Genomic DNA, 20,173 nt, shown 5'->3' with positions numbered 1-20,173 from the left:
CAAAGTCAATTGGATTTGGTGGTACAATCCATGTCTATGTCAGCTCAAGAGTGAATTCCTTTCTCACCAAGCTTGAGGGCAGCATTTGAAAAAGGATAAAGGCAAGGAATGGGGGCAAGGATATGTAACCAAATGATGCACTGTCTAATATAATAAATGTCTAACATAATATGAAGTATGCTTTTCTTCCTCCTTCAGGTGAAGAAGAGAGTACCTCACGGCCTTCTGGGTGGGCTTCGTACCTCCACAGCTGGTCAGGACTTCGATAAAACAGTGGAAACACTGAATCTTTAAAACATTCCACAACTGCAAAACTGAGAAATCTTACTGTAGATCTGTTGGTGTTGTATCATTGAACTACAGGGTTTTATTTTTGTGTGGTTTTTTTTCAGCTTTTTAGGCTCCACTAAGAAAGAAGCCTGCAGTAGCTCTGAAAGATGGTCCTATGTTATGCTCTGGCAGCAGTGAACTATTTTTCTTGTAAATGTTAAAACAGATAATAAGAACTATGAGAAGTGACAAATGCATTGCAAATAGTTTGGAAACAGAATTTGTCAACCTGTGATAGTTCTTTTGATATCAGATTAAAAGTTTGACCTTATATTAACTGGAATAACTAGAGTTTAGATTTTAAGCATTTAAAATTGTTTACAGTTGCTTTCATATATCACTGTCAGCTAGCTAATCTATATGGTCAGTGTTACTCTCTGCACATTTAAGAAATTTAAAATTATTTCCCCTCTTGTGAAGGCTACAAAATGTAAGATAATTAAGAAACAGAAAGGGCATTTTCTGCTTTAAAGTTGTTGTCTTTCTTAAATTATTTTGCTTTTGCAGAACATGAAGGCAACAGTTCACAAAATGTAGAGGCTGCAAAAATCTGTATGAAATACAGTGCTTGTCACACCTGGGCATGGTACTATAGTAGAGATTAATGGCATCTATGGAGGCCTTAGGATAGTACTCCAAGAGTCAGAGGTCCTAAGTGAGCTGAAGCTTTGTGAGAAAGGGCTTAAGCCCTTTTTAATCTGAGGTTGAAAATTTATGGAAAAGAACAGGAAAAAATGTTCCATTACTGTCACAATGTCTCTAATTGGATGACAAGACTACTCATACTGACTTAGTCCTAGTGAAGACACTAAAGAAGGAATCTGAGCCCACAGGTCAGACTCCTAACTAACTTCTGAGAGAAAAGAATGAAGCTTTTGTCAATAGATGCATTTTTTAAATGTTCTAATGATTGAAGATCTTATTCTCTCCATTGTGTGTGTACATTGTTTGCGCAGATATTTGCACAGATGAGATGGTCTCTGTTCCAGGTTACTCAACAGAATGTTATAGGTTTTTCCCAAGAAAAATAAATTTCTACCATCTCTTCTTCTATTATCAACACAGCACCTCTTTTTACCTTCAGTTGTCTGCTCCCTTATACAGTCCATAATGCCTTTCAACATCTTAATTTATTTGTGAGGTTTTAAAAAGCATACACATGTTTGAATCCTGCTTATGTTTAAACCAGAGTCTTTCTGTCTTTTTCACTCATATTTTCATATTCTCTGTGTTGTTTTACAGAGAGTCTTTCCCTGGTACCCATACAAATACAAAATAGGGCTCTTCCTTTCCTATCTATCTTAGCTCTGAGGAAATGATGCTTGTTTCTTTAATATGGCCTTATTTCAGACTGAGATTAATCTGAACATATGAACAGCTGAATGGCAACATGTTGAGAATAAACTGTTCAGTAAGTTTGCTTTTGGTTTAATTTTTTGCTTGTTGTATATATTTCAGTACACAATCAACAAAGCCAACAGGCTTTATTTAGGTATTTTAATTCCTTTCCTCTCTTTTAGGCACTTCTATTTTCTTCCCTTCCAATATATATTTTAACTGGAACCTTTATGGTTTGTGCTACTGGGGAAAACATCCTCTGGGAACTTTCAGAACATAGAACTGATCAACAGTAGTGTGAGGGACGAGTCTTTTAGGTGTCTGTAGGTAGCAAATAGGAGGCTGTGTTTAGGCTTTCTTGCATTTGCCTTTGGAATGATTTAGACCAGATCTTGGATGCTGGATTCCAACTCCTTATTCAGCTGGATTTGGTTAATGTCACTCAGAAGAATGCCAAAACAGCAACAGGAGAGATTTGAAACACGTATAAAAATAAGTGCTAGTCATCCTCCTGCTGTGACTTTAACAATGGAAGCACATGAGTCGAAGGGTATGGCTTTGTCTCACTTAGTTCACACTCTGTTTGCTGCTGACCTGATTTAGTCTCCACTATTGCTTAAGAGCTGTGACAAGTTCCTCTTAAAATGCACATATTTCAGAACTGTAAATTATTGAGCATTGTAAGCTGTGAATAAAGGTGTGCAAGTAACATATATCACTGGCTGTATGACATACCAGTTGCTTGTTGACTACTTTCAAGTCTGAGTTGCATGCTCACTGTTTTTAGTAAAACTTGAGTACCGTATTTACGAATGGAGTGAACAACTTGCATTAATATATTTTTTTTACAATGAAAGATAGAGATCTTAATTAATATAAAAATATTTTAATAACTTACTTAACTGTTTTCTGTTGCTAAGATTGCCAGAACTTACCTATATGGCAGTAAACTGAGTGTAAGAAAATAAAGTTTAACAGACAACTGAGTAAATGGCATAGAAGAACTTGAACTGGAAACAGGATTATTTTGCATAGAGAAATTTTTATATGTCATATATTTGCATTTTAATGTACAGCATTGTAGCTGTGATTTGCTTTCAAAAAACAGTTTAAAGTTTTAACTAGTACTGCTGCTTCTTGATATAGTGTGGTGCTCTTTTTTGGAAGAGCACTGTGCTGACTTTGCTTTCTGGTTCCTTTTGTTTTCTTTACAGTGCCACATTTATTAGAATGTTTCACAGAAAATATCACCCTTGCCCAAAATGTTTATGAGCTTAGGACTGATTTTTATCTTTTAACAGCTTTCCTTCAGCCCAAGCATTAGGAGAGCATAATAATAAAAATAATAATAATAATAATAATAATGGTAATTCTGCTGTCACTATACAGATTATATATTAAGTAAAAACCAAAAATGGGAGTGATTCAGCATTCCCAAACCTGCACTGTGGCTGAATTTTCAGCTATCTAATGCTGACTTAGAAATGGGTTATATATCTTTCATTTTCCCTTTACCCAGAAGGGAGACTCATCTGTGCAAGCAAAAAGTGCTCCAGCTGAAAGACAGGAAGATCAGAACTTGTCAGGCTGTTGTATAGATGTGGCCAGTTGAATCTGGGGTTCAGGATGGCCAAAGGGAACCATGTTAGAAATTAAACACAGGAGAGTAAGGTTGCTTTTTTTCTTTCATGACTCTCCTTCCCCAAAGTATAACTGTGAGAATACAGGGTTATATTATTTTCTAGATTTAAATCCTCCTTCGTCTATCTCCCTCCATCTATTTGCTGCAGTAAGAGATGATATATTATGAAATTGTGGAGGAATGCCTAAAAATTCTCCTTACTTTGTACTAAGTGACTTTGAAGCCAGCTTAAACATACATGCTTCATTTGGCTTATGCCTTAGCTTCACTCAGCACACCAATACCTCCTAAACTACCTGCTAGTTCTACTATTGTTGGTACTGTGAAAATATCTCAGAAGTCTTGCAAATAGCAGTCACCACTCACAAGCTGAGAAACCAAATGTATGAAGAGATAAAAATATATTTGTTGTAGTAATTTCAGAATTGCTAGTCTGGATAGATAAGTATTTTGTTTGGAAATATGTTTTTGGTGGCCTTTTCATGTGGCCATCACTTCAATAAAATTCACCTTTACTCAACAGAGTGACTTTTTTTTCCATGAATGCCTGTTCTTACCTGAGAAAATGCTAGTCAGGTGCAAAGTAGAAAACAAGACTGTCTACCATTGTATTGAAGAGATTTTATGGATCTGGTATAGTATCCACAGCCTGTACTTTGGAAGGCAACTATAGCAATGATTCTTCTGGGTGAACAGAAAAGAAAATGGTTTGTTCTAGGGTTGTTTTGGTTTTTTTTTTTAATTTAAAAGCTCATTTAAATTACTTCAAAGTGTTACTAGATTGTCACCAGCAATCTGACAATATTAGGAGGGTTGCAGAAGCTGTTAATGGCCTTATTAGCAGGATTGCACTTAGTGTGTTTGAGTACTAACTACCTTATAAATCAGCACGTCTTTCTAATTGCACTCAACTTTCAAATGGCCATAATTACCTCTTCCCTAACAGGCTGTGATAATTTTTCTTTATCTGCATAACTGTCCTAGTGCAAAGATTACAAACTCAGTGGATGAAGAGATGCTTGGTTTGATTTAAGCAAGGGTTTGGTATGTTTATTTTCTTGCCAAACATTTTTCTTAGACCATGCTTATTACACAAATACGTGGTCAGAGAGAGGATCATAAGCCATGAAAAGAAGACATGATAAATGGATATAAGGGTCATAAAAGAGAGCCTGATACCTGCAGTCAACTTCTAGCAGCTTTCACATGAGTTTATATATGCTATGGGGAAGGGAAATAATAATTTGACTACTTTTTAAATTAATTTGATTAAAATTTATCCTATGATTCTGAAAGGATGAGAAGATGCATCTTAGATTCAGAAACTTCTTTCCTTTCCTTCCTGTCCTGTGTTTCTCAGGCTCATTCTGAGGATTCAGACTGGATTGAACATGAGTTACTGCTCCAACAAATCAGCATGCCTTGGTGTTGGCAATTTTTTTTTCTTTTTTTTTTCTTTTTTTTTTTTTTTTTCTGTCAGCCTAAAGGCTTCTTAAGAATCCAAGGTAAATGTAATCAGTGTCAAAAACAGTGTGGTCTTTTGGGCATGAGCACAGTCCCAGTCCTCCCAGAGCAGCCTTTGAAAGTGTTTTAAATTGATAGACACGGGATAGCAGCTGTGTACGAGCATAGGATTTAAGTGAGGTTTATTGTTTCAGTGCCTGAAAATCGAAGCTTGTTCTGAGAACACTCAGACTGTTTCCGGAGGGGAGGTACATATTAGCTCTTGGCTCTCCTGCCATTTGCAGCATACAGAGCATCTCAAAAATAAAAAGCACAGAAACCATTACAGAGCTTCAGGAAAAGGCTTTTACCCAAATGCTGTTTTACTGTTATTACTCCCCTTTGTGGAGTTAAGTTGCTGATGCTCAGCGTTACTCTTGCCAAGGGAGACGGCCAATCGCATCATTTTGGCTTTAGCATCCACATAGTTATACAGAGTAGTTAATGTTCCCCTCACATCTAGTCACAGCATTGGCTTAAACCTGCAGCTGTAGCAGTCCAGGTGAAGCTGCCCACCTTTGCAAGGGACAGGTGGGTCTCCCTCTGCTCCAGGGGCAGAGGGCTACAGCCTCTGCAACAGGGAGAAAAGCAGATGGTGGTAATAAAACCCTAAACAGTTCCTGCTGTTGACGTGGCAGCTCTCTGTCCCTGCCCTGACTACCCACCAGCCTTTCTCTTGGAAACTGGTTAAACCAGTTGATTGCAGTGGTGGGGGATAGTGGAAATCTTGCAGGAAGAGGATTTTCAGAAAACGCAGAAAAGCTAAGGATAGGTTCATAACATTCTGGGAAAGATGGGAATTGCAGTGACAAAAAGCTTGAAATAAAAAAATTACACACTTTTACTATAAAAATGTGAGAGTAATGATCTCCAAGAGTCTTAATATCTTAAAGTACCTGTTTTGTGGTGCTGCTGTAAGTTTTTTCTTTAGCCTTTACTGTGTCTGCACAAGTACTGATCTTGTCATGAAGCAGAAATTTACAAGCTGCTAAATATGGAATTTTATTGATCAATTCTGCAGAAGTTTGAGATTGATCAATAAAATTTATATGCTTGGTTTTGCGGTCTCCTTCCCTCTTCCAAGAAAAAGTGATGCCGAATATACCAGGTGTGTCTAAAATGCATGAAGCAGAAATCTGACTTCTTTTATATGGATGTCAGAATAATCACTAAAATGTCTTCGAGTGTTCTGAGCAAACTATATATTGTTTTTAATAATAGCAATGTTTTTTAGAGATATCAAATAGTGGTCAAAACTTATTTATTCAATTGATTAGTGGAGTTAATAATGTTGAACAAAAATGTGAAACCTAAATAATTTTTCACCCATTAATTCATTAACAGCTTTGCTAAGAATATTTATCTAGACACACCATGTTCAAAAATTATTCCTTCTTACATGGTCAAAGTTTCCTTCCCTGTTGCTTTAGCTTCATAGCTTTGGAGGTGTGACATGAACACTGGCACAGTTTACAATTTAAATCCATTGATTATATTAAGATAAACAATCATGGGGCTGCTCTGCTAACAGGCTCTCAGAGTCAGAATAGGCTTAGATTGGATATTAGAAAGAAATTCTTTACTGTGAGGGTGGTGAGGCCCTGGAACAGTTGCCCAGAGAAGCTGTGGATGTCCCATCCCTTGAAGTATTCAAAGCCAGTTTGGATGGGGCTCTGAGTAGCCTGGTCTAGTACAAGACATCCCTGCTAGTGGCAGGGGGGTTGGAACTACATGATCTTTAAGGTCCCTTACAACCCAAGCCATTCAATCTACCATCTGCAGTTGCGTGAAGTTCTGGAAGAAAGCAAAAGCTCAAGCAAATACCACAGTTAGGAGTTACTTACAAAATACTTTTTAATTTCCAGAAAAATAACTTGATGTAAAGATGCTGATATTTGTGATTGGAGACAGACAGTCAAATTCTTTAACCAAGCAGCTGCCTTCTCATCTGTCCTCAATAACCCTACCTTTTCTCACTTCTTCCCCAAGCCTACAATAATGGCCAATAATGCTTGTTCAATGTCAGCAAAGCAGATCATGCATTTAGCTCTGAATAGGTAAAGGCTCTGTGCTGTCACTTTAGAGTGACAGAATCATTTAGGTTGAAGAAGACCTCAAAGATCAAAGAGTCCAGTTGTTAACCTGGCACTGCTGAGTCCATGTCACTAAAGTGTCACTGCCAGCTGCAGTACAATAAGTTTGTACTGCATCATTTCAACAGTGATGGAAAATGTAAAGTAGTCTGGAAATAGAACACCAAAAGCATATGCCTACTTAAAACTGCATTTTACTCTGGTCTCAAAGGGAGAGATGAGAGTAAAAAAAAAACAGCATTAATTTTGTGATTAATATGCTGGTCTGGAGACATGGAGTCCAAATTCCCTGCTTTGGCACATGCTTCCTTTGTGAATTTAATTTCAGCGTCTCTGTCTCTATTTCCTGACTTGCCTGCTGGGGATAATGGCACTTCTGTACCTGATGCCAAGTGCATTAGCAGCAGAATGTTAAACTTTGTGATGGGTTTGTAAGCTGAAATAAGTAGGCAGATTACCATATTTTCTTTAAACTGCATAGGAAGAAAATTGTCATTGGCTGCATTATACTGGAATGGAAGGAATGATCTCCTTACAAGTCTGTGGTGTGTGTTTTGTGAATCCTATTAAATTACTTGCTTGAGTATTCTGGACTGAATTTTACAAGTTAATTAGAATGCCAGCATGGTCTAATACTATGTAATGGATAATTAATAACAATTAAGAATTGTTATTTCTGTTGTAAAGCAAGACAAAACAAAAATTTAAATCAGCCCCAAGGCACAAATTTGCTGCAAAGTGCAGACAGCCTGGGGAAGGAAACTGTGAAACTGAATTCCTGGCTTTTCTTGGTACTTAGTGTTTCCAAAAGCTGCTAGTACTTAGTGTTTGGCATTTGTACATGTTTGGGGAAGGCTCTCCCACTCTCTATGAGAATGCCTTTGCTACTTTGAGATTATATTGCTTGCAGACCAGGCTTTAGGGATTTCATCTTTAAAAGCCCTGGAAAACTGTACATGATGCAATTCACTGGCTGTTAAATCCATTAAAGTGCCCTCCAAAGGAAGCGCCACAACGGCTGCACTTGTTGGCTGGCACTGCCTGTTAATAATTTCCAGAATTTACTGGTTTGAAGTTTGCAGCCCTGGTAGCTGCACACCTGCCCAGCCACCTCCCTGTCCTTTCAGGCTGTGCTGGTCAGAGGTGCTGCTCTTTAGCAGCCAGGGACAGCCACCTCACACAGCTCCCCAGGAGGATCAGCAATGAGAGAGACCCTGAAATCCTTGCAGACAAGCTGAGGTTAATTAAAGACATTCATGAAGCTGCCTACAAGTAATGGCAGACTGCCCAAAGCAGATTAGAAAAAAACAAAAGGGTTGTATTACCTTCAGCTGGCACAGAATGAGTACTTACTTCTTTAGATGATATAAGGAAGCTTTGCTAATAGACTCATGAAAATGGGTGGGTGTTTTGGGGTTGGGTTTGGTTATTTTGTGGGTTTTGTTTTTTTTTAATTGAGGAGGGGTGGTGTGATTAGTTTTTCAACATAATCACGCCATTGTTGAGGTTGGCAGGTAGCTCTGGGGGTCACTTGTCCAACCTCTCTGTTCAAGCATGGCTACCTACAACCAGATTCCTAGGATCACATCTAGATGGCTGTGGAGTACCTTCAAGGGTGGACACTCCACAGACAACCTCTGCCAGTGTTCAGTCACTCTCACAGCGAAAATTTCCCTGATGTTCAGAGGGAACCTCCTATATTTCAGTTTGTTTCCCCTGCCTCTGTTCCTGTCACTGGATTCCACTGAAAAAATACTGGCTTTGTCCTCCTTTTACCCTCTCTTTTCAGATGTTTGTATTAATTGGTAAGATGTCTCTGAGCCTTCTCTTCTTTGGGCTGAGCAGTCCCAGCTCTCTGTCTCTCCTCACAGGAGAGGTGCTCTAGTCTCTAAAAAATATTGGTGACCATTTGATGGGCTTTTTCCATGTCTCTCTTGTACTGGGAAGCCCAGAACTGGGCTCAGCCCTCCAGGTGTGGCTTGAGCAATGCAGAGTAAAGGAGAAGGATCACATCCCCCTCTTCTGGCTTATCATCCCCTCCCTTCTCAGCCATATACTCTATTTTCCTCTTTATTGCAGAAAAGTATTCTCTGTGATGCTAAAGTCTTGCCGTGTTTGATTCCTCATCTTGGCAAGCAAAACTGAACCCTGCCAAGGAGAAAAATAACAAATAAACAAACAAAAGTACTACAGGCAGTCTGTGTTTCTACAGCTGTAGTCCTCTCTAGAACCATGCTTCTGGCACTGCCATCAAATACCTTTTGTGCATCAAAATCCCCAAAAATTACATTCTTTTCCTGGTTCTGCTGGATACCAAAGTGGAGGTGCTCCATGTTTGAATTATTCTTTCTGATCTGTGCTCCCTCATCCCTGTCTATGCTGATCCTCACTGGCTTAATTTATATTCCTTTGGGCTGTGTTCTTGGAGCCATATAGATATTTTCTTAATCCTGGCAGGCAAATATTTGCATTTGTCATTCCAACCTGCCACTTCCTTGTTCTGATATTAAGGATGGCAATGGGTGGTGATACAAACAGCTCAAAAATATCACCTTTTCTGTTGTGCTCCTTTCATTTGTCCGTAGTCTGCCTTTGAACCTCCCCTGATTTGGAATGAGGTCGCTTCTCTCCAAGTGAAGTGGAAGGTTCGGCAGCGTTGGAGGTAACTTTCTTACATTTACTTTATACATTTCTGAACATGAGCGAGGTGCTAGCCTTTCCCCACGCCGTTGCTATTAACGCTGTTACATTCTTAAATAATGTTGATCTAAACCGGACTCTGGCTCCAGCAAAACTCACCTGCACATATTTGGCTCCCCAAGGTGTGGCGAGAGCTTTCTTGCTACAAATTATCCTGCACTACCCGACCACGTGTAGGAAACAGTGAAAATACTTGGAATTGTTTTGACAGCAATTTTCTGTTCTTTAAAAAAAAAAAAAAAAAAAAAAAGCCGAAAAACATAAAACCAGCAACAGCCGCTCCCAGGAGGCACCTATTCACCTATTTCACATAACTCTGCGGGGCGCTCCGGCCGCCGCATCTCCCGCAGGGCTGACAGAGGAGGCGAACGATCCTTCCCGCGGGCCCAGCGGGAAGCACATGGGAGGGACAGGGGGACCCCAGGTCTGGGCAGCGACTCCCGTCTGCTTCTCGGGCAGGGCAGGGAGATCCCATATCCCGGCTGTGCCCTTCCCTCTTTCCTGGCCGGGAGCGGTGCGATCCCATATCCCGCTAGTGCCTCCCCTCTATCCCGGCGGGAGCGGTGCGATCCCATATCCCGGCGGTGCCTTCCCTCTCTCCCGGCCGGGAGCGGTGCGATCCCATATCCCGCTAGTGCCTCCCCTCTATCCCGGCCGGGAGCGGTGCGATCCCATATCCCGGCGGTGCCTTCCCTCTCTCCCGGCCGGGAGCGGTGCGATCCCATATCCCGGCGGTGCCCTTCCCTCTATCCCGGCCGGGAGCGGTGCGATCCCATATCCCGCTAGTGCCTCCCCTCTATCCCGGCCGGGAGCGGTGCGATCCCGTATCCCAGCGGTGCCTCCCCTCTATCCTGGCCGGGAGCGGTGCGATCCCATATCCCGGCGGTGCCCTTCCCTCTCTCCCGGCGGGAGCGCTGCGATCCCATATCCCGGCCGGGAGCGGTGCGATCCCATATCCCGCCGGTGCCTCCCCTCTATCCCGGCCGGGAGCGCTGCGATCCCATGTCCCGCCGGTGCCCTTCCCTCTCTCCCCGCGCGGGGGCGCAGCGGGCGGGGCGCGGCGCGGGCGGAGCGCGCCCCCTGGCGGCGGCCGGTGCCGGTGGGGCCGCCCAGCGCCATTACCGCGGCCCGGCGAGGCCCCGCCCGCCGCCGGTGGGGAGCGCTTGGCGGGAGCGGCGGCAGCGGCGGCCGCCGGGATGCTGGGAGTGGCGGCGGCGGCGGCGGGGATCAACTGTAACAGGTAGGAGAGGCGCAGGGGCCGCCCGCGCCGTCCCGTCCCGCCTCCCGCGGCGGGCGGCTGCCGAGGGCGGCGCTTTGTGTCGGCCGGGCCGCTGTCACCGGCTGCTGCCCGGGAAAGGCGCTTTCCCGCTGCCCCCCGGGCGCCGGCGGGGTCGGGCTGGGGTCCCGCCGCGGGGACGAGGGGCCCGCAGCCGTGCAGGGTGTCCCTGCCACTCCCCCTGTGAAGTGTGCGTTCCACGGGGAAACTTTTCCCCGTCCCGGCAGCCGCAGCGAGGGGCACTGCAGGAATTCCCTTCTCTCCGCAATCCCCTCCTCGGCGTTCGGCGCTCGCTCGGAGCGCTGGGGCGGGCCCTGTGCCCTCGTTGCAGCGATCGGGAAAAACACCCAGACCTGGGGCTCGCACGTCCCGGGAGCGGCGTGAGCACCGTCTGATGCCCAGTGCGTTAAAAGGCGCCCTGTCCGGGGCGGGTGGTAGCTCTATTAAAAAGCATCACATTAAATAACCTCGGGTGTGGATGTGGTGAGATTCGTGATGTTTTATGCATATCCCACAATTAGCGAGCAGTCCTGTCTTGGGGACGGAAAGCAAAGGCTGCTCTGCTCATTGCTCAGCGTTTCAAAGCCTCGCCCTGTGCAGTTGTTTCTTGGGAAGAAATGGCCCTAATTAAAGCACTTGGCAAAGTGTTGTGCTAATAGGTCAAAACCTGGAGCTCAGGGAAGGACAAAGACTGATTTTGTAGCTGCCTTGGAGTGCAGGTACAGGACGGCTGCTGGCACACAAACTTTAGCCTGTCTAAAGGCTGCCTTATCTTTCCCGCGCCCCACTTCTCCTGCAGGCCCCTCCAGCTCTCTGCCATACCTTTGGAGAAAAGCCATGGCAGTTGCAAAGTCATGCTGAGTTTGGGCTACAGAGGTGCCATATGAGCGAGGTGAGCCAGCTCTGCTCCCAGGGTCAGTGCTCTGATGTCCTGGGCAGGATCTCATCAGCCTTGACCAGCTCTTGCTCCAGCTGCAGTGCAGCCACATGCTTAGAAAAACATGATAATGTGATTCAGGTGTCCATATGTACTGTGGGTGACGGCTTTTTCTTCAGGTGTTCCAACAGCCACTTGCTTTTCATAGTGGGTGGTAGATGCTTCCAGGCCAGGATTCTTTTCTGCATTCCTGAAAGTGGCTGAGTTGTCAGTATTTGTGCCGCCAGCGTCAGTCTGTACTCTGTGTCTTTCAGCCCCACACAGGTGCTCGGGCTGAGCCGCCTCTTTGGCCAGGTAAACAGAGCAATTGCATATTTGGCATCTGTTCTGCTGAAGTTGTCAGGGAGTGGGCCAGCTGCCCTGCTGGTACATGCTTCTGAGGATATGAGCTAAGCTACACCCCTGGCACAGTGAGAGATTTTGGGACAAAGTCAGACTAGAGCCCCCGCCTGCAGAAACTTGCAGAGGTGGAATAGCAGGGAGGTTACCTGCAGCAGCATGAGCCTGGCCAGCACTTGCTGGGAAACACTGGTGGTAGCAGAGCCATCCAGGGTACAGCTGGTGGCTCAAGCATCCTTTCACAGCAGCAGGAGCAATCATGCTGCCTCCTGGCCAAGCAAATCCTCCCATGACTGAGAGTCAGCCTGGAGTCCTGCTGCTGCTGGTGTGCCCCAAGTAAAAACTGTTGCCCAGTAAAGGCTGGACGTGGGGCCCCTTGGCTAAACTGGCTGGCTTCCTCTGTTCCTCTCACCATTCTTTTGGGATGAATGGTTGTATGGAGGACAAGGAGCTGTGCTGTGGTCAGGGAGTGGAGGTGCTGTGTGGTTCACTGTCACAGAAGCTTGGCTCGAGGGAGCAGAGTGAGGTGCTGACCAGGACAGCAGGGCTGCTTTTCTGGCAGGGTGGCACAGCAGTGAGATGCTGTAGAGTCAGCTCCTTCAGAGGGGGTTTTCTATAGATGATTCCAGTCCACTGAAGTCAAAACAAAGGGGTGGGGCTCTTGGAAGATGCATTTTGATTTTGTAAAATACAAGGAGGGAAAATTAAAAATTGGTGTGTTTTATTGTTTTGATCCTTTGGGTTTAAAAAACCCACTAAAAATGTGACTATTTCATTCAAACCTACTTTTTGACAAAATGTAATGTGATCTCAAAGGCCTCCACAAGCTGAAATTCCCCAGGGGTTTTGTATCTTGACTTTTGGGTCTGATTTAGAGAGTTTAAGTAATCTGAGTTTTGGCGAAGAAAACAAAAAAGGAAAGATTGATCTGAGGTCTCTCTAGATTTGGTGCACGGAAAAGCAGCAGACATCTGGTCAGCAGGTATGCACAAGGAAATACTCTTCTTTTTAACTTTTTTTTTTCCCCTCTCCCTTTGTTTTATGGAGGCTTTTTGAACTTGAGCCACTCCTGTGGCTTTTGTTTTGCAACTAGAGGAACTTGGAGGCTGGTGCTGTCACTTGAACAGTCCTTACTGAGGCACAGCTTTTTCACTCAGAATCACGCTGGGAGACCAGACTCTGTCCTGGAAGAGAGGGATTTGGGTAAGGAGGGATGTGCAGAGGGTCGGTGTTGGGTAGTGGTGGGCTGTTCAGGATTGCTTGGTGTGCTGCCTGGGGCTGATAGCTTGTTATGGCAATGCCTGCTTGCTTTATAAATGTCCTCTGAGTTTTATAGGCAGCTTTTTCAGCTGGTTGTGCTGAACTCATCTTGATGTGTTATCATTGGAATAAGTTTCATATGTGGTTCAGAGAAAAACATTAGGTTCCCCATTCAGAGCCATTATTATCTTAAGCTTTTGTAGTTTCCTAGAACAAACAGAGTTTTTCTTTGTAGCAAGAAATACAGGCCAGCATGCAGCAAAATACTGGAAAAAGCCAGGTCCTCTTTACTCCAAGTATAACTACACTTGAAGAACTAGTACAGACTTATTGGATTTACAGTTCTTATTCCACTGTAGACTGTGAAGCTGAAAAATGGGGGCACTTCATGCTGTTACTGGCTCTGATAGGGGATTCTAAATAAGAAGCTAAATGTGGTGCTGTAGTTTAGTCTCAGTTGTAGTGTGCAGGTCTTTTTCTTAGGACTTGCTCCATACAGTTACTGCAGGGGAACCATTAATGGTGTGCAATATACAGAGGGTGGTTTGCACAGTTAACAAATTCTTTTTCAAGTTGCAGTGAAATATTTATTATTGGAGCACTTAAGGCGATGTTTTCAGCTCCTGCAATTGTGGCTTCATGCTGTGTGTCAGGTTACACATCCTGATTTGTCTATGCTTTGTTCTCCTCCAAAGCCCAGTTCAAAAGTTTTTCACTCTGTAGCATAACGAAATCTCTTATTACTTTTCAATATAGGGAAGCTTTAATTATTAGCTGTGCTAAAAGCAGCATGATAGTCAGTGGGGAAATTACTTGTGTCAGGTTTTCCCATGATGGCAAGTGCTGCTGACAAGGAAAATGAAACTGACGGTCACAATTTCACAGCCAAAGCCTCCCCTTGTTGAATCTGTGCCTACTGTGAACCAAGCAGCCGTGTACATGGTCTGCTGTTCTTGTTGTGCTGGGATGTGCTACAGAGCACGTCACCCTTAACAGCCTCTGCAGAAGGGCTGCTCTTGGGGCAGAAAGGGTGAAAGGTCCTGATTCAGTCTGACAATTAGGGAAAATGTAGCAGGGGACTGTGCCCTGGGGTTAATATTTTTCTTCCAATTAGAATGCTTCTTTGCAATTATTTCAGCATTTTCCTTCCTGTGGTGTGTAAGTTTATGAAAATGCTGACTTCTTTTTTTTTAAGCAGATAGAAGCAGGGTGGGGAAAGTCAGGATACTGTAATTTCCTTGTAATTACTATGGTTTTGTGTACCATAGCAGCTCTTTATGTCAAATAGTTTGCTGAATTTGTCTCAGCATCTGGAGGCTGTCAGCAATATGCAGGATGCCAGAAGCTGATAATGGCCAATGACAAACTATGGACAAAGTGGACCTCCTCTACAGCCTGAAACCATGTTCCTCTGCCAAAATGGGATAGTCTGGAGCACCCTACAGTGCATGAAAAATAGCATTACAACATGGTTGGCACCCAGGAGGAGGTTTTATGATCTGCATTTTTCATATTGATTGCTTTTCTTTATATGTTAAATAAGAAGTTCTTGAATTCCAGCTTGGATGATCCTTCCTTTCATCGCTTTTTGATTTTTTTAATAAATCAAACCAGCCACTTCTGTAGAATTCAGTGAGAAGGTGGGTCCTTAATCATGTGGATTTAGGGTTGTTTCAAACACTGGTTGCATTAAATAGTTTGAAGAACTGAGAACACACTGGTGGATGTTGTCTGAGTGAAACCTAAACTGATGTGAAGAGTGGAGTTAAAACCAGGGTGGGGATATTTCTTGTATCATGGGTGAGGAATTGATGTGGGTCATCTGTGGAGCTGAGGCATTGTAATGACTTTATGAACATTTCCTGGGTGGCTAGAGCAGCATGGAGTAGCTGCTGTGCTCAAAATTAAAAGGCTTTTCTGTATTAATGTTGTTTTATTGTAGCTGGGGGCACTGGGAAAGACCACAGCAAAGCAATGCAGTAATGCCTGCAAATATTTGGGAGGCAACAACATGGCAAACTGGCTTCAGTCCAGACCCCACACTGACATTCAGCAGCTGTGGGATTGATGTGGGCAGAGGGAACCACGCAGAGAATTAATTTCAAATCCACCCTGGGAGGGGAAAAAAGGGACCTCGATACTTTGCAAGGACTCTTTTGTGGAGGCCTGGCCATCCCCTCTGGGGCTGGGTGCTGCCTGGCCAGGGCAAGGAACTGGCTGTCAGCCTCCTGCCTCGCAGAACACAGCATCCCTGAGCCCTCCTTTGGTGTCTCCTGGCACACTCCACCTCTCATTTGGGAATGCAGAATACGCTTGGCAGGCAGGGAAGCAGGGGTGCCACCAGCACTGCCGGGGGAAGGCCCCTGTGGATTCAAGGCTGAAATGGCATAGCAGCCTCTGCTTGCAGAACCCTCTGGTTTTCGTGAGGAAATGCTTGCAAATAGGCACATATTGCTGAGCTTTGCATATGTGCTCTTCTGAACTGTGTTGGTAGCAGGACAGGCTTGTGTTTCATGGCAGAGAGATGGACATCTGTGCTGTATTAACTTATTTTTGCTAGGGTCTGCTGTAAGTGGGCTGAGATTCACTTGGCAGTGGCCATCTCCCAGACCCAGCTCTGGCCAGTGTTATGATTCAGGACAGATCATCTGTGGGCCATGCCAGGGCAGCTGCTCTTCCCGTGGGCAGTGATGGTAACAGAGATGTTTCAATTAAGCATGTGTTTGTGCTACACTGCCTGGGGTGACCCACACATTCCTGTCCCCCAACATTTCTAGTGCCAGCATCAGGGACCTGAGCCAGCTGAAAACCTGTGGTGAGGGAGATTGGTAGATACCTAGATTTAAAACTGATATTGCCTCAGTCTGGATCGCTTTCTTGATCTTGTGGGTGGCAGTGATGTCCATGGGAAAGAACTTGGGAAAGGTGGCAATACCCATTTTGGCAGAGAGCAGTGTGAAAAGTGGAGTTCTGTGCCAAGGTGTTGGGGATTTGAAGAAGGAGGGAGAAGTGTTTGGTGGTGGTCTGGGCTGGGTCTGGGGACTGCTTGTGGCTGCCCCGCGTGCGGTGTCAGGGTTGGCAGTCCATGCTCTGTTGCACTGGAAGAAGGATCACCTACCTGCCTGCCGGTCTTGTGGAAGGATTGTCCGGGCAATTTTGCTTTCTGTTGTGGGAAGCGCACTTGGGTTTGTTCTCTCTGCAGCTTGCTGTCCCCTCCTACTGCTCTGCCTGAAGGGAAACCACCCCGGCAGTGGTTTTGTCATCGCTCTCACTGAATTGGTTTGCAGAAATTCACCTTCAAAGGATTCAGAGGCAGGAAATCTCGTGTCCTACCCTCCTGACATGTAGCTTATGGCTAGAAAGGGCACAGAGAACAGTGACACATTTGATGCCTGTTTAAATCTACCTGACGTTTGTTGCTATGACAAGACTTCATGATCTGAGATGCCCATGGGCTTTCTTCACCCACTGCTTTCAGGTCCCAGAGGAACTGCTTGCTGTTTGTACCCGCTTGTACTGTCAGAAAAAAAAAATGCAACAAGATGTGCTGTGAGCTCTTGCAGGCTGAGCTCTCCATGCAGAGACAGAGCTGTGGGGCAGCCACAGCACACATGGCTGCTGGCTTTTTCTCAACCCCTGTGTCCCAGGCTGTGGGAGAGGGGCTTGTTGGGAGGTGTCGATCAGCTTCACTGGAACTGAAAAAAGGACAGGCACTTCCCTAATGAGACATTTCTGTAGTACTTTAAACAACCCAGGAAACATTTTTTCTCCTTTCTGTTCTTCCTTTTGTGAGTCTATGTAGTTGCAAGAGAGAGGCAATATTCTGATTATATGAAAAAGATATGAAATGGAGCATTTTAAAGCTGCTGCTGTTAAGAAAAAGCTGACTTTTGAATCTTTGTTCTTTCATTCACATTTTTTTTCTTTTTGTTAGCCAGTCTCAGGAAATGAGAACATTCTTTTGGCTTTCTGTGCCTGAGTCACATCTTATATATATCTATCTATATATAAAAATACGTTAAAACATCTGGAGATGTTTGTTTCAGAGAGGTACTTGTTTTGTGTTAGAGTGTCTGAACTTTAAGTGTTTATACACAGTTGGATGTTTCCAGAATTTCCCATACTTCTCTGGTTACAAGGACATGTATATTGCTCTCAGAAAAGCAAAGGGAAATGTGCTGATAACCTAGGGAATATACAAATAAGTAAAAGTAAAGCCTTTCAAGAAAGTGAGAATTTGCTTTTTTTCTTTCCAAAATTAAACTATCAAAGCTATAGTTTAGCTTGAGTTGCATCCAAATATGTAGTTGTTTAATGTTTGCTAAGTATGTATTAAAAATAAAAAAGTGTGAGGAGGAAATCAGAAAATATCAGTATCTTTTTCCTTGTTCTTTTTTCCTTAAAAAAGGGGGGAAGGAAGTATTTAAAAGTTTATTACACCCATCTCTGCTACTGAGTGGGCTGACACTCCCTGGGCTCTGGCAGTGCTCTGAGTGCACGGTGGGGTCTCCCTGCCTCCCTCTGTCCTCCCACCGGGGTCACACGGAGATCGTGAGACCGCTCAGAGAGGAAAAACAAAAATCCATTTAGTTTAAACCAAAGGCCAAATATTTAACTTTAGTGGAGGAGGTGGTGGGATTTAGGGGAATGAGTACAATTTCCACCCTTGGTTGTTAAACATAGCTGCACTGAAAATTATGGGAAGCTGGGGATGGTGGATGCTGGTGGTGTCCTGTGTAGGGAGGGATGCAGGGATAGCACTGGGGTGGGAGGATTCCCCTAAGGGGCTCCATCTGCCATGACCACATAATCTCCACGTGTTCACAGCAGCTTCTCCTCCCACAGCTTCCACTGAAATGCCCTTGAGTTTATGGCTTGGATACAAAACCACTCACCGATCAAATATTTTGATTGCATCCTGGCCTTCCTGTTAGTTTCTTTGATCTTTCCTTATTAGTGGATTATAGCAGACTTTCAAAAGTCTTGTTTGTTTAAATAGTTGTATAAATATGATCCTCAGGATAGGTGTTACTTAGGAAAGTGCTTATCTCCCAGAAAAAAAATCTACCTCCTTTTGCCCCTTTAGTGGGCTCATTTGCTATTGTGCATCAAAGAAGTGTGATTTCTGTAATCATATCCAAAACCAGCAGTTTATTGTTAATTGTTTGAAATAATCCAAAGGCTAGTGGGTCTTACTCTTTTGACTGAGTCCCTGCTCATTCAAACACTGAAGAACTGTTTCAGGTTCACATTAAAAAAAAAAAAATAAATACAAGAAACTCACAGAGGCAGGACAGTCTGGGGTGGGGTGGAACTAAAGGGCTCACAGCCCTGGGATGAATTCCCCTGTGCTGAATTCTCTCACAGTTAAAATTTCTCTCTTTTCAAAGTGAAAAGGCTCCCTTCTCCATGGGCATCCTGGTCAAGGGATGTCCCTTCTGGAATGGTTCGTACAGCCTCACTTAATGCCATGCTGGAAGCTGGATGTCTTCAGGCACTGGCACAGGGCAGTGTGGTCACCATGTGGGGTTTAGCTTTGGGTGGTGGAGAGATGAGTTGTGCCACAGCTTTGCAGTGAGGTGAAGTGATGGAGGAGGGCTGGAATATTGCTGGTGGCTACACATGGTGTAAGCCTGAAGGTCAAAATTTCAAACTTTGTCTAAGACTCAAAGCCACATTTTCCTTATTGTCACATGCAGAATAGGAATTATCAACCTTCACTCCAGCAGGACTTGGAGGGGATCTGAGGCTTTTCAAGGGTGGGGGGGTGTTCCATGTGTCAGGATTCTCAAGGAAAGGTGGGATTCTCCTTGGTGTCAGCTCATACCCGAGGCAAATCTCACCCTGCAGCTGCTGCTCTTCAGACCCATCCGATTGAGGTGTAGATGTCCCTGCCCAAGGCAGACCTGTCTTCCAAACCATTCTCTTATCTCCTCCACAACCTTCATTAAAATCTGCTGCTGGACCAGGCCTTCATTTTGAAAAGTATAGGGCAAATGAAGCACTGTTTCCAGTGTCATGTATTAATGAGGCTGCTTCATTTTGATGTGAGTGAAGCTCTCTGTGCTTGTGATTGCTGATGCACTGCAAGGATGAAATACTTTGGACTTCTTATGTCAAATTGTATCTGAGTCACCAATGTGAAAATCAATATTTTTATCATTACCATGCAGAGGTGGGCAAACAGTACAGTTAAGAGGATCCTTGACATCACCCTTGGGAGAATTACTAGCAGATGATAAAATGGCAAAGGATCCAGGAACAGTAATATTGCATTACTGCTCAGGTTTCATGAGAAATCTTTCTGCTCACCTTGGGCTATTTATTAATTTATGAATAGCTTTGTCAACCTATACTTGAAAGAGACATTGAAGAAGTTTAATGTCATTGTGTGATACCGGTGTCTTTTCAGGGCAATTTCAGGCAGGACAGATTCCCAATGAAGGGAAGATTACATAATGAGTATTTTGTGTCATCTGAGGGAAAAGTGGTCTAATAATTTTTACCTGATGGATTTTGGTAAAGTTTAGCTGTGTAGTGGCTTGATTTCAATCATGGATTTTCTGTTAAGTCCAATAGCACACAGCTAGAAACATGCAGCAGTGTTACTTCCATGCATTACAAAAACAAGCACCGGAGTTCACGATGGATGGGATGGGATGGGATGGGATGGGATGGGATGGGATGGGATGGGATGGGATGGGATGGGATGGGATGGGATGGGGCAGATGCTGGGATCTCAGTCACTGTGTGCC

The 20,173-nt window shown here is 44.1% G+C and overlaps 2 protein-coding genes across 4 annotated transcripts in view; both read left to right on the top strand.

Moving 5' to 3' along the window:
* Positions 1–3,830, top strand: part of GCC2 (GRIP and coiled-coil domain containing 2) — a 31,545-nt gene extending 27,715 nt beyond the window's left edge. The window contains 1 exon segment of the mRNA XM_036404180.2: positions 199–3,830. Within this exon segment, the coding sequence (XP_036260073.2) occupies positions 199–269 (71 nt within the window). The 3' untranslated portion in view covers positions 270–3,830.
* Positions 3,831–10,764: 6,934 nt separating this feature from the next.
* The window catches only part of LIMS1 (LIM zinc finger domain containing 1), a 67,169-nt gene continuing 57,760 nt past the window's right edge, over positions 10,765–20,173 (top strand). Inside the window, exon 1 of one of the 3 annotated variants that reach the window (XM_054514023.1) lies at positions 10,765–10,846. In XM_054514023.1, coding sequence (XP_054369998.1) covers positions 10,803–10,846 — 44 coding nt within the window. In that variant the 5' untranslated portion in view covers positions 10,765–10,802. Of the gene's footprint in view, positions 10,847–13,119; positions 13,141–13,274; positions 13,362–20,173 lie in introns of those variants that run through there. The other 2 variants (XM_054514024.1, XM_036385961.2) reach the window with 2 other exon arrangements.

The sequence above is a fragment of the Molothrus ater genome, chromosome 2 (assembly GCF_012460135.2).
Source record: "Molothrus ater isolate BHLD 08-10-18 breed brown headed cowbird chromosome 2, BPBGC_Mater_1.1, whole genome shotgun sequence".
Taxonomy (NCBI): domain Eukaryota; kingdom Metazoa; phylum Chordata; class Aves; order Passeriformes; family Icteridae; genus Molothrus; species Molothrus ater.
The sequence above is the reverse complement of the archived record's forward strand: the minus strand, read 5'-3'. Positions and strand labels throughout refer to the sequence as shown.